Genomic DNA, 12,059 nt, shown 5'->3' with positions numbered 1-12,059 from the left:
ACAGCATAGAGGAAATTTTGGTGTTCTTGTAGGTACTTTCCTTCTCTTTCTTTCATCATACCAGAACATGGCTCCGCAATGCTCACACTCGTTAGTAGGATCTCCCATGTCCCACATGGCTTAGGTAGAAAATAAAAAAAAATGTTAAAAAGCTGTCATGTTATTAATGATTAAGAAAGCTATATTGATTATCAAACTGTGATACGATCACAGTAAATACCTGTTGCATGACCAGTTGCAGCAACGTCGTTCATTAATTCATCTGAGTTAACATCTGCAAATTTTAATCAATAGAAGAATATGATTTTTTTTCTCACAGCAGCTGTCATTTTCATAACAAAGAATTATCTGTGTGCATAGAATAGTTAATTCCCTCACATGGAACAATTTATTACCTTCCAAATCTTCATTGTCAATTAATGGATCATCGTCAGCAGGTTCATTCAAATTTATGTCATCGAAACCAACGGGATCTGGAATGTGAATGTGGTAGTTTAAGGTCCAAACTCAATTATAGTTAAATATTGGTGTCAATGATGGTAATCAAGTTTATGCTTATGAATAGTTTGACACAATACCTTCATGTTCTGCTGGAGGGTCAATGTCATTTGCATTGTTGTTCACAGGTCGTCTATCAACTTGACTTGTTGAAGCAATGTTTGGTGATGTCGAATTGTACGAAATTGTTCCAGATAAAGTTGTTGCAGGAATGGCACCTCTGTCCATAGTTGTTGCGTCACTACTTTGACACAGGTAATACATTATCTGGCACCCTTTCCAATACTTACATATTTTGTTCTATAACGAATGACAATTTTTTGAATTGTAAAGCATAACTACTTACCATCTATTGATGTCTTGCTGTTGAGGAGATAAGGTTGGCTCTATATAAATGTTGTTAGAACCCTTATCAAGCATATTTGGAGGACGAAATGATACTCCTAAATTGTTTGTGACAGATTCGCTAATTCTTTTTTTTTAACAATCTGCTTGCCTGCTGTCAGTGGTTCTCTGGAATAATAAAATCTCACAAAGTCATGATCTAAGGTTTTTTGTTGAAAGCTGTTTAAGAAATAAATGGTAATTGTTGTAATATAAGGTTACATTAGTGTTGTCTTCTCCCTTCTCTGACTTTCAATAGGGGACACATCTTCACTGAATGATGATCTCGCATTGTCATTGTTTACTTTTCCTGCTGGAATTTGCTGGCTAAAGTTAGTCATTGTTATTTTGAGTGACATTATATTCATGTAGTAATTTTGTGAATGAAGTTTGAATGCAAGTAATTACCATTGGTCACTGTAGTTTTGCTATGACTGCAGCTTTCGTGTGGAACATTAGGCTTTTCAGAAACAGTTGTTTGATAACCTGCATCTTAATTTTGCATGGCATAAGGGTGAATGAGTGAGAATTTCATGAGGTAGTTCACTACCAGAAATTCCCCGTTTAGTGACTGATTTAGTGACCGATTTATTTCGGTCATAGTTGTGACCGAATTTGTGACCGATTTAAGGTTATTATTTTACTACCTCCAAACTTGAATGGTTAGTGACCGATTTAGAGACTGAAAAGTTTGTGACGGACTATTTCGTCACTATTCTAAGAAATTAAATTCGTCGCTACTTTTGTGACGAATAACTCTGTCACTAATTCCGTCGCTATAACTGTTTAATATATAAAATTTTATAAACATCATACAAAATGTATCAAGAGTAGGGTTCGAACCTGGGCCTCTAGGGAGAAGAGATCGTTACATGACTTAAAGTTGCCAACCTGACTGAGATCTTTTTTTTAACAAAGTTAGCGTTATTTATTTTATAAACTTTCTCTATCAGTTGAAACTAAATCCCCTATTACTAAACATTGAACCCTAACTTTTTCTCTCTACTCCTTCAACCTCATCCATTGCTCACAGACGCGCATCACTCCATAGCTCTCCACTGCAGCTGCAACGTCCACCGTGGCTAAAGCGTCCGCCACGGCTCCTCCTCCGTGGCTCCTCCTCTGCGGCTCCTCTTCTGACTCATGTATGTACATTTTTAAATCCCCCCTGCCCCCCCCCCCTTTACTCGTATATTCTGCTTCTTAATGGGGTATTGCTTTAATTCCAGGTAAAGCAGCAATTTTGGAGGTTGAAACAAAAAGTTATGAGAAAGAATCTGGTGATTTATTATGCATGAACAGGTACAACTGAAAACATTCTTTTAATGGTTTGTTTCCACCATCACACTCAAATAGTAAGTTGTTGCAGGTCCACTGTCTATCTACGTGGTGCTGGTGGCTTCTCAAACTCGTCTAAACCATTTTCTTACTCAAACTACCCCTTGAACCAGACTTCAACTGTAAAAATTCCTGATAGTAAACCCTTTTCAGTGTTTGAAGATCATACCCAAGCATCTCAGGCATGTTATAATTATTCAATATTGTTTGAAATGTAGATTACATTATGTGTGATCCCCCCCCCCCCAATTTTTTTTTATGTACTTTATTAATTTTCAGTCTTTAGCCTTGTATTTTAGATATTGGTTGTCCACTGTCTTGGACTATAACAGTCATCCATGAAATCTATTTTTGTCAACTAAAAAGAATTAACTGTTCAGGAAGTAATGTGGCATTTATTTTTTCCCCTTATGGTCATTGATATGCTTAATCTGCTACCATTATATTTGTCTTCCAACTTTGAAAGAAACATGTCTTGAGCTCTAGTTGTTGCAGTAAAGCAATAAAGTGACCAGTAGGTTGATCTTGTAGAACAAGTTGAAGTATTTTCAAATGGTCCAACTTATACCAAATGATTTTGAAAAAGTAATTCCTTTGTTCCAATAGTTACATTGTTAAAAAAGATATTCATGCAATTTCTGCTAGTAAGATTCTTTTCCCTTGGTTTTGGTGGCTTGCCTATTTAGTTAATAACTTATACTGGTGATTATTGTGTCGGCGCTTTATATCACTACTATATCGATGAAAACATTTCTATAAATGAATTTATGCAAGAAATCAATGCTAATTACATTGGTTTCAGGATCTTTACCTTTGCTTAGACACTTCATGACTATGGTTTCGTTAGTAGTTTAATTACACACTATTTCATCTACATGGCACCAACAGTTTGTCTGTCAAAACTGTTTTTAATCTTTCCCCCTTTTTTTTCCTAGCTCCTCAAGTATTATACTAATTTTGTAGTTCAAGTTGTCATTGAGAACTTCTGATCTGCTACTTTATGAATTTCTATACAGTTTCTGAATGTCTCCTCCTTTTGGCAGGCGTTGCTCTATAGGCTATCAGGTGACTACAATCCTCTTCATTCTGATCCCATGATTGCAAAGGTTGCTGGGTTAGTACTCTCATCCTGCTTTCTGATGAAACTCCAACTAGATTCCCTTTCCCCCCATTCAAAGATGTATTCATGTATGCTTGTTGAATTAGGTGAAAGAGAATTTTCCCTCTTATCAGCCTTGAAGCTTCTTTTTGTTTGAAGGAAGAAAAGAGGATTGGTCATATGAATTAAACAATTGAATTGGTGGTTACTAAGCATTTTAAGATTTTAAGCCATCAGTGATACATCTTGTGACTATACTTTTTGCAGTCATTTGTGTCATTGTGTGGCTAATCTAATGTTGTTTTTAACTTGTTGCCAAAGATTCTCGAAAAAATATTGTTCAAGATTTCTCTCATATTCCTCACTTCAGTTTCCTTCTGTAACTTTTAATATACCATTTGTATGCACTGTCAAGAATTTAAGAAAGATAGTTAACTTGCAATGTCAGAGTTCCCCAATCTGAAGTTGTCCACCACTGAGTGACAATTCTTGATTTTTTATGTAATCTTATTCATACATTGTCTTTCGAACTCGAAAAAGACTAATGACAGATAGCTCTTATGATCTTGTACAAACATTCATAGTTAGTCTACATAAAAACTTGGCTTTTGGAAGTAGAAAACAAGATTTTTCTGAAAATTAAAACCCAGCATTGTACTATCCACTTTCCAAGCCAAAACCTTCCCCTAATAACTCCTGAATAAACTTAAAATCAGCACACTTAATTTTTATTATATAGTTTGAAAAATAAGAACTACAGAAGGAGACCAAAATAACCAGGGAAACTGGAGAAACTAGAGGAAAAGTCAGTTTGACTTTCTAAGAAATCAATTATAGGATATAAAGAACCATGACGAGGCTTAGCCTATGAGAGAACATAAAGTAAAAGTAAATTTTGCTACTTGTAAATCTCCAAAATAACCTGCTCTATGTTATATATCTATTGAAGTAAGATGCTAGACTCTGAATTTGACTTGTTAACTTTGATTTCTATGCATATCTAAGAATCAAAAAGCTTAAGTTAATTTTTTGTTCTTTAATAAAAAATCAAATGAAGTTTTCTTCAAAACCAACTATTCTTTTTGTGATTTTATTTTTCATGCTGAGTTAATCTAGTTATTTGTATCCAGAAAGAAGCTATATATGGACTGACAGAGGTTTCAAGGGAGGAAGTAAAGAGTGCACGCCTAGTTGCTAATCTTGGTTGTTATCCAACTTCCATTCAACTTCCTCTTGTCCCACTGATAAAGGTTAGGAATGTTTCTTTGCTTTATAAAATGCACACTCTGGATAATAGAGTGAGTGACTTTTCTACCTCTTTTTATTTTGGTAGCTTCTTAAGATGAATAAAGTAATATACATTTATGTTCTGTTCCAATGGTTCTTTGTCTGTGACTTGTATATACTAGTCCTTGCTTTGTATGAAACAACTTGGGCTTTTGCTTCTTATGCTTTGACATATTTTGAAACTATATCCCCTCTAATGTGGTGTTTGATTCACAGTGACTCATGCATGAATATAGTTATGTTGATGATCATGTGACATTGGCAAGTTATTTTTTATTTGAAAATGTTGCATCTGACTTATTTTTCATTTTTACCTCGTGAAGTATAACTTTAAAATGACTAGATATTTCAATTTCATATAAGGGTAGTTGTTTGGACTTTTTTCAATTAATTCATCTTATTAGCTTATTTATTGTTCCTCCATTCTAGTGTAATAGTTTTGCTTGATGTGACAGAATATGGACATTTTTCAAATCCGTGGTTGGATGTATAATAGACTTATGCATGACCAATGTGGCGTTACAAATGAATTTATGAATGGAGTACAAGAATTTATTGCTTTTGCATGCCAAAAAGAAGACTCAAGTAGTGGAAAAATTAGATGTCCTTGCCTTAGATGCAGAAATCTCAAGTATTTAGATCCTGAAGAAGTCGAAATTCACCTTTATAGGAAAGGATTTGTACGTGATTATTGGTATTGGACATGTCATGGAGAAAGTGATCCAACTTTATGTGTAGCATTTAATACTTTTCAAAGTACTAGTGGCATTGCACAAGAGGGTCCAAGTACCAGTGGCATTGCACAAGAGGGTCCAAGTACTAGTTGCACTAGACAGGAGGGTCATACTGAACAGTTTGATAGATTTGAGAGTATGGTTTATGATGTTGTTGATCCGGAGTTTCGAATGCATCCTGATCAACAAACCGATGAAGCTCCAAATAAAGATGCTCAAGATTTTTATGATTTACTACACGCAGCCCAAAAGCCACTGTGGTCGGGATGTAAACACACAGAACTATCCTTTGCAGTTAGAATGATGACAATTAAATCAGAGGGAAACATTTCTCAACGATCTTTCAATGAGACTATGTCGCTCATCAAGGAGTTACCTCCTGAAGATAATGTTATTCCTGAAGATTTTTATCAGACAAAGAAAATTGTGTCAAAACTTGGTCTTACTGCAAAAAAAATAGATTGTTGTGAACAGGGTTGTATGTTGTTCTACATTGGTGATGATATGCAATTAAAGGCATGCAAGTTTTGTGGTAGACCTCGTTATCATCAGAAAAAGGTTGGTAGGGATAAATACAAGGAAGTTCCTGTGAAGCGAATGCATTATTTACCCCTTATTCCTAGACTTAAGAGATTATATGCCTCAATGAGTTCTGCACCACACATGAGGTGGCATCATGAAAATAGGCGACAACCAGGAGTGTTATGTCATCCATCAGATGGAGAAGCATGGAAAGAATTTGATCGAAAAAATCTTGATTTTGCAAAAGAACCTAGAAATGTGAGGTTGGGGTTATGTTCTGATGGTTTCATGCCATTTGGTAATGCAGCAAAACCTTATTCTTGTTGGCCGGTAATTGTTACTCCTTATAATCTTCCTCCTGAACTATGCATGACAACTCCCTACATGTTTTTGACATTGATTATTCCTGGGCCCAATAATCCAAAAGAAAAAATTGATGTATATTTGCAGCCACTGATAGATGAGTTGAAATTGTTATGGAATGAAGGTGTGCTGACATATGACATATCAAAGAAGCAAAATTTTATGATGAAAGCTGCATTATTGTGGACTATTAATGATTTTCCTGCATATGGTATGCTATCGGGTTGGAGCACTGCGGGAAAATTAGCATGTCCATATTGCATGAATCAATCAAAGGCTTTCTGGCTGAAACATGGTGTTAAATGTTCTTGGTTTGATTTCCACCGTCAGTTCTTGCCCATGGATCATGCATACAGAAGAAACAAGGATGCATTTTACAAGAATCGAATCGTGACGTCTATTGCTCCACGAAGATTAACAGGGGATCAAATGTGGGAAGAAGTTTCTAATGTACCAAAAGTAACTGAGACTCAACCTTGTGTTTGTCCTGGATATGGTGTATCTCATAATTGGATAAAACAAAGCATCTTTTGGGAGTTACCATATTGGAAGTCCAACTTAATAAGGCATAATCTGGACATGATGCATATTGAGAAAAATGTATTTGAAAATGTCTTTAATACGGTGATGGACATCAAGGGCAAGACCAAAGATAATGTTAAAGCAAGAATGGATTTGAAAGAGTATTGTAGGCGAAGGGAACTAGAATTAGTAGAGAACCCTGGTGGAAAACCTTTAAAGCCTAAAGCAAAATTTGTTTTGTCCAATGAGCAGCAAATGGCAGTTTGTAAATGGGTTAGTGAGCTGAAAATGCCCGACGGATATGCCTCAAATTTGAGTAGATGTGTAAACATAAGGGAAGGGAATTTCATTGGAATGAAAAGTCATGATTGTCACATCTTTATGGAGCGTTTGTTGCCAATTGCTTTTAGTGCACTACCACTTCAAGTGTGGAAGCCTATAGCTGAGTTGAGTAAATACTTTAAGGATTTGTGCTCAAGTACATTGCAATTGAGTGACTTGTTGTTGATGGAACAAAATATCATCATTACAACATGTAAGTTGGAACGAATCTTTCCACCTGGTTTCTTTAATTCAATGGAGCATTTGCATATTCATCTAGCTTATGAAGCAATAGCAGGAGGTCCCATTCAATATCGATGGATGTATCCTTTCGAGAGGTAATTATTTACATATTATAATGCACAAGTATTAATTGGTCGTATTAATTATGAGTTAATGATATTTTATCATTTTAGGTACTTGGGGAGGTTGAAACGAATGGTTAAAAACAAATCACGGGTAGAAGGGTCTATTTGTGAAGCATATCTATGTCAAGAGACTTCTCATTTTTGTTCATACTACTTTGAGTCTCATGTCCAATCAGCGAGAAATAGAGTTGGTCGAAATGACGCTGGAAGTCATGATGATGTAGATCCACAAAATTTATCAATCTTCAGTCATCCTGGTCGAACAGCTGGAACTTCAAGGAGTCGATATTTAACTGATATGGAATCAGCTGCTGCCCATTTGCATATCCTACTTAATTGTGACGAAGTTAAACCATTCATTGAGTACGTTCGTTTATTGTAGTTTGAGTATTCTTTTAATTCAATAATATATTTACTAATATAGTTATTAATGTCAGACGCTTTGAGCAACATTTGGAGGCATCCTTTCCTAATATCTCTCAAGCTGATATTGATGGTAGGATTGCATCTGAGTTTCCAACTTGGTTTCGATCTTATGTGAGTGTTTTTAGTTTTTAACATTAATATTACATGAGTTAAAGTTATACTTGTGAAATATAAACTCTAATAGGTTTATACTTGATAATGATAGGTTCATGATAGAAATAACATGGTAGACGATCAATTATTGCATCACTTAGCATGGGGTCCTAAGAGAAAGGTGGAGACTTGGCCTATTTACTTAGTCAATGGCTTTAAGTTTCATACAAAAGAGTGGAGTGTCAACAAGAAAACCATCAATTCTGGAGTTTGTGTTGAAGGAGATGATGAAGAGCATGAACATTATTATTATGGTACTCTTAAAGAGATTATGTAACTACAATACCCAGGTGAACCAATCAAAAAGATAGTTTTATTTAACTGTGAATGGTTTGATGTTGTCATCAATCGTGGTATGAAGGTTAACAAAGAATATGACATTGTGGAGGTGCACCGTTCTAGAAGGTATTCAAAATATGACCCTTTCATATTTTCAACAAATGCAATTCAAGTGTACTACATGCCTTACCCAGAAAAAATAAAAGAAAAGGTTGATTGGTGGGTTGTTGTTAAAACCAAACCAAGGGGTACAGTTGATGATCGATATGCATTAGAGGTTGCATATCAAGATACAATAGCTCACGTTGATCCGGTCTCAAATGAGGAGCTAGATGGTCACTTGAGAGATGATGATGGTGTATATGAGGAAGTGGAAATCAATGATACTAATGATGGAGAAAACAACGAGGTAGAAGAGAATGAAGATGAGGATGATTTTGAGGATGAGGATGATTCTGAGAATGATTGTGAATTGTTTGACCAATATATATCTTCTGATGATGATTAAAATGTAATATTGTGTTTTCTTTATAAAAGGTAACAAATTGTACTTATATTTATGTTGTTGTTAATTTTAATTTTTATAAATATATTTAAGAAATTTATTTATGTGTGTATTGCAGATGTCAGATCGTGGTCGGGGAAAATCCAAAACTCTTAGAGGACGTCCAAGACCGTTATCACACACTCACAATGATATGTCATCACATGTGGCACATCATGCCACTCCACCTTTAGCACAAGAGGATTCAACCAATGTCCCACCAACTCAATCACCGCCAAATGTTGTTGCTGCCACTCCATCACTTAGGACATCTCATTCAACCCCTTCACCCCGTAGTTCTGAAACGGGTGATGAGCCTATAATTGGATCAAGTGAATCTCAAACTGTATCAGATGATGACAAAACTACTCTCATCCTTGCGGGTCAAGGGTATGCATTATTTATTAGAAGTTATTTCAGTGCATTTAATAAGTCTCTAATTGTTTACATGTATTGTTTGTAGGTTCTTACCTTCGCACCGTGCGGCTAATATCATTACTGATATATTCAGAAGTCACTATACTGATCCATGGGCATCATGGAAGAAGATACCCAAGGACACAAGAAATATGTTGTTTGGAGAGTTCATGGTAGATTTCATATGTTAATTTTCAAGTTTGATTTATTATTTTTATATATTGCAATTTCATCTAACTTTACTTGTATTTATTATAGAGTAAATGTTCTATTTGTCCACCCGACTATATATGGGCTAAAAAGAACTTTGAAGCACGAGGTGCATATTTGATGAAAAGTACTTTAAGTAGGGTTCGTACCTCTAAAACAAGACCAGATTGGCTTGGAGATCATGTATGGAATGGGTTACGTGAGCATTGGGATAGTGTAAGCTTCAACATCAAAAGTGCCAAAGCAAAAGCAAACCGGGCATCCGATTGTGATGGATTTGGGCAGTCCCTTCATATTGGTGGCTCTATTACCACTTCTCAGCATAAAGCAAATATGGTGATGATATTTCTCTTGTAGTCTATTCTTCTCTTAATTTAGATATAGATAATATGGTCATAATTTTATTGTACTTTATTAGATTAAAAAGACCGGAACCACTCCTACTCAGCTAGAATTGTTTCGCCAGACACACCAACGCAAGGATGCTACATGGGTGGATAAGAAATCAGAACATGTAAATGTATGTAATTCTGAATTTTATGCTATACTCTTGTCGTATGTCATATAAGGTTGCCTACTGATTGTTTTGCATGCTTTTTAAAATTCAGGTATATCTTTTTCCTTCACGCTTTTAAGTGGTACAATCACTATGTTTCATTAATATTGTATAGTGCTCTTGTCTTTATTGCTCTTAAATATAAGGTAGTAAGCATTATAGAGTTTGTATGGACAATATGTGCCGGTCATTTGAAGTGCTGAAAATTTTCTAAGTGTCTTGAAAAAGAGTAGTATGTTGCTTTATGTATAATTATGATTAATGTTATTGTAACTAATTGTTGCTAACAGGCTACATTTGAAAGTACATGGGAAGATAGGACGCAAAAAGCATATGAGCAAAATGCTCCTCCACCTAATGAGCTAGATGTGTGGCTTGAGGTAGCTGGTGTGAAAAAAGGTAGAATTTATGGATTAGGAATGGAGTCTACTGTGATGCATAACAAATATCGTGGCTCAAGCTCTTCATCATCTGAGTGGGTACGAAGAGAAGAGTTTGATCAATTGAGGGACACATTAGACATCACTCAAAAAATGGTACGTCAGATGATGGAAATGATGCAAACAACAGCACCAACCAATGTGCATACAGATCACGGTGATAATTCAGATGATTTAGAGGAGTCAGAGGATGCAGATGATCTAGGTGGTTCTTGAGGGATTATTTGAACTTTATCAAACTTTGTTTTTAAGTGTATTGTAATAGACTGGTTTATGAATGTTGACTTGATGATGTTGGTAGAGTATTGTATGAGACTACCATAGTTTATGATGATTGTAGGTTGAAGTTGAATTAGTGACTGTTTTATTGTTCCTATATTGATTGATAGATATGGTTATTACAGGGTTAAATCAGATTGACTAGAAAAATAATTTTTTTGCTAAAATTTTCGTAAAATCATATAATTTTTTTTGAATCCGTCACTAATTCAGTCACTAATTTGTGGCCATAATCGTCACTGAATTTCACTAAATCAGACACTAAATCGGTTGCTAATTCGGTTACTAAATCGGTCACAAATTCAGTTGCAAAATCAGTCACTAAATCCGTCACAAATTTCGTTGCTAATTCGGTCACTAAATCAGTTGCACAATCGGTTACTAAATCAGTCACCAAATCAGTTGCAAAATCAGTCACTAAATCCGTCACTAAATCGGTTGCAAAACCTGTCACTAAATTCAGTCACTATTTCGGTCACTATCCGTAGCGACCAACGTTTTAACCACTGATATATTTCGGTCACTAAATCAGTCACTAACTATTTTAGTGACCGATTTTACCCATTTAGTGACCGATTTGGCGGTCACTACTGGACTGTTTTCTTGTAGTGGTTGACGGTTTTTCTATAAGAAAAAGTAAAGTAGATTATATAGTATTATTTTCATGTTTGACTATTTTTCTTTATATTTCCTTTTGGACTTCAATATAGTATTATCACGTACTAATAGTTAGGTTATAATGGTTCTCTATATAGGATTTGTTGGTGTTGGTGTCATAGTTCTTTAGATTAAAAGTAAAGATTATAAAATTTATACTTACAAACAATGGTAAAAATTCATACCTGGAACAATTATGTTTGGATGGTTGATGGGATGCTGTCTTTTTCTTTTATTTCTCAATATTAATTGTCTGTTCCATCTAGCTTGTCTGGCGTCCATGTTTGAGTAATTGGTGTTCAAGTTGGAGAAATTATCAAGTAGGTAAGAAGGTACTTAAATTAAATTTTTTAAAAAAATCACAATCAAATTGTTAGTTCAAAACAAAATAGATTGATATATGTTAGATTTATTGGAAATATGAACAAAAATAGACTGATATATGTTAGTTTCGTTGGGACTTGGAGTGATATATGTTAGAAATAGATTGATATATATGTTTGAGTGATATTCGTTTGGGCCCGTGCATACAACATTAAATCAGATGGATATGATAATTGATTGGGAGAATAGAAATATATATTATTACAGTATCATATATAATAGATTATATTTGCTAATTTTGTCTGAGAAACGCAGTATAAATAATAGTGATTGATATG

At 34.8% G+C, this 12,059-nt stretch overlaps 2 protein-coding genes across 2 annotated transcripts; both read left to right on the top strand.

The window, feature by feature from the left end:
* Window positions 1–2,089: 2,089 nt before the first annotated feature.
* On the top strand, window positions 2,090–3,566 carry LOC130743459 (enoyl-CoA hydratase 2, peroxisomal-like; the record flags this gene model as incomplete). The annotated part of the gene is made up of 3 exons (XM_057595712.1): window positions 2,090–2,184; window positions 2,252–2,402; window positions 3,264–3,566. Coding segments are annotated over 3 exons (459 nt in total), but the record flags the coding sequence as incomplete, so codon positions are not given.
* Window positions 3,567–5,571: 2,005 nt separating this feature from the next.
* On the top strand, window positions 5,572–10,875 carry LOC130749648 (uncharacterized). The gene is made up of 7 exons (XM_057603020.1): window positions 5,572–7,406; window positions 7,485–7,799; window positions 7,874–7,973; window positions 8,918–9,228; window positions 9,302–9,428; window positions 9,514–9,979; window positions 10,312–10,875. Exons 1-6 carry the CDS (start codon window positions 5,641–5,643, stop codon window positions 9,820–9,822), a joined length of 2,928 nt encoding a protein of 975 aa, XP_057459003.1. The 5' UTR covers window positions 5,572–5,640; the 3' UTR covers window positions 9,823–9,979; window positions 10,312–10,875.
* Window positions 10,876–12,059: the final 1,184 nt, after the last annotated feature.

The sequence above is a fragment of the Lotus japonicus genome, chromosome 3 (assembly GCF_012489685.1).
Source record: "Lotus japonicus ecotype B-129 chromosome 3, LjGifu_v1.2".
NCBI classification, from domain to species: domain Eukaryota; kingdom Viridiplantae; phylum Streptophyta; class Magnoliopsida; order Fabales; family Fabaceae; genus Lotus; species Lotus japonicus.
The sequence above is the reverse complement of the archived record's forward strand: the minus strand, read 5'-3'. Positions and strand labels throughout refer to the sequence as shown.

Coding starts and splice junctions, on each gene's coding strand:
- LOC130749648 (XM_057603020.1), top strand. CDS start 5,641: ATGATGACAATTAAATCAGAGGGAAACATTTCTCAACGATCTTTCAAT. Junction 7,407..7,484: donor TGGATGTATCCTTTCGAGAG/GTAATTATTTAC, acceptor TTATCATTTTAG/GTACTTGGGGAGGTTGAAAC. Junction 7,974..8,917: donor CAACTTGGTTTCGATCTTAT/GTGAGTGTTTTT, acceptor TGTGTATTGCAG/ATGTCAGATCGTGGTCGGGG.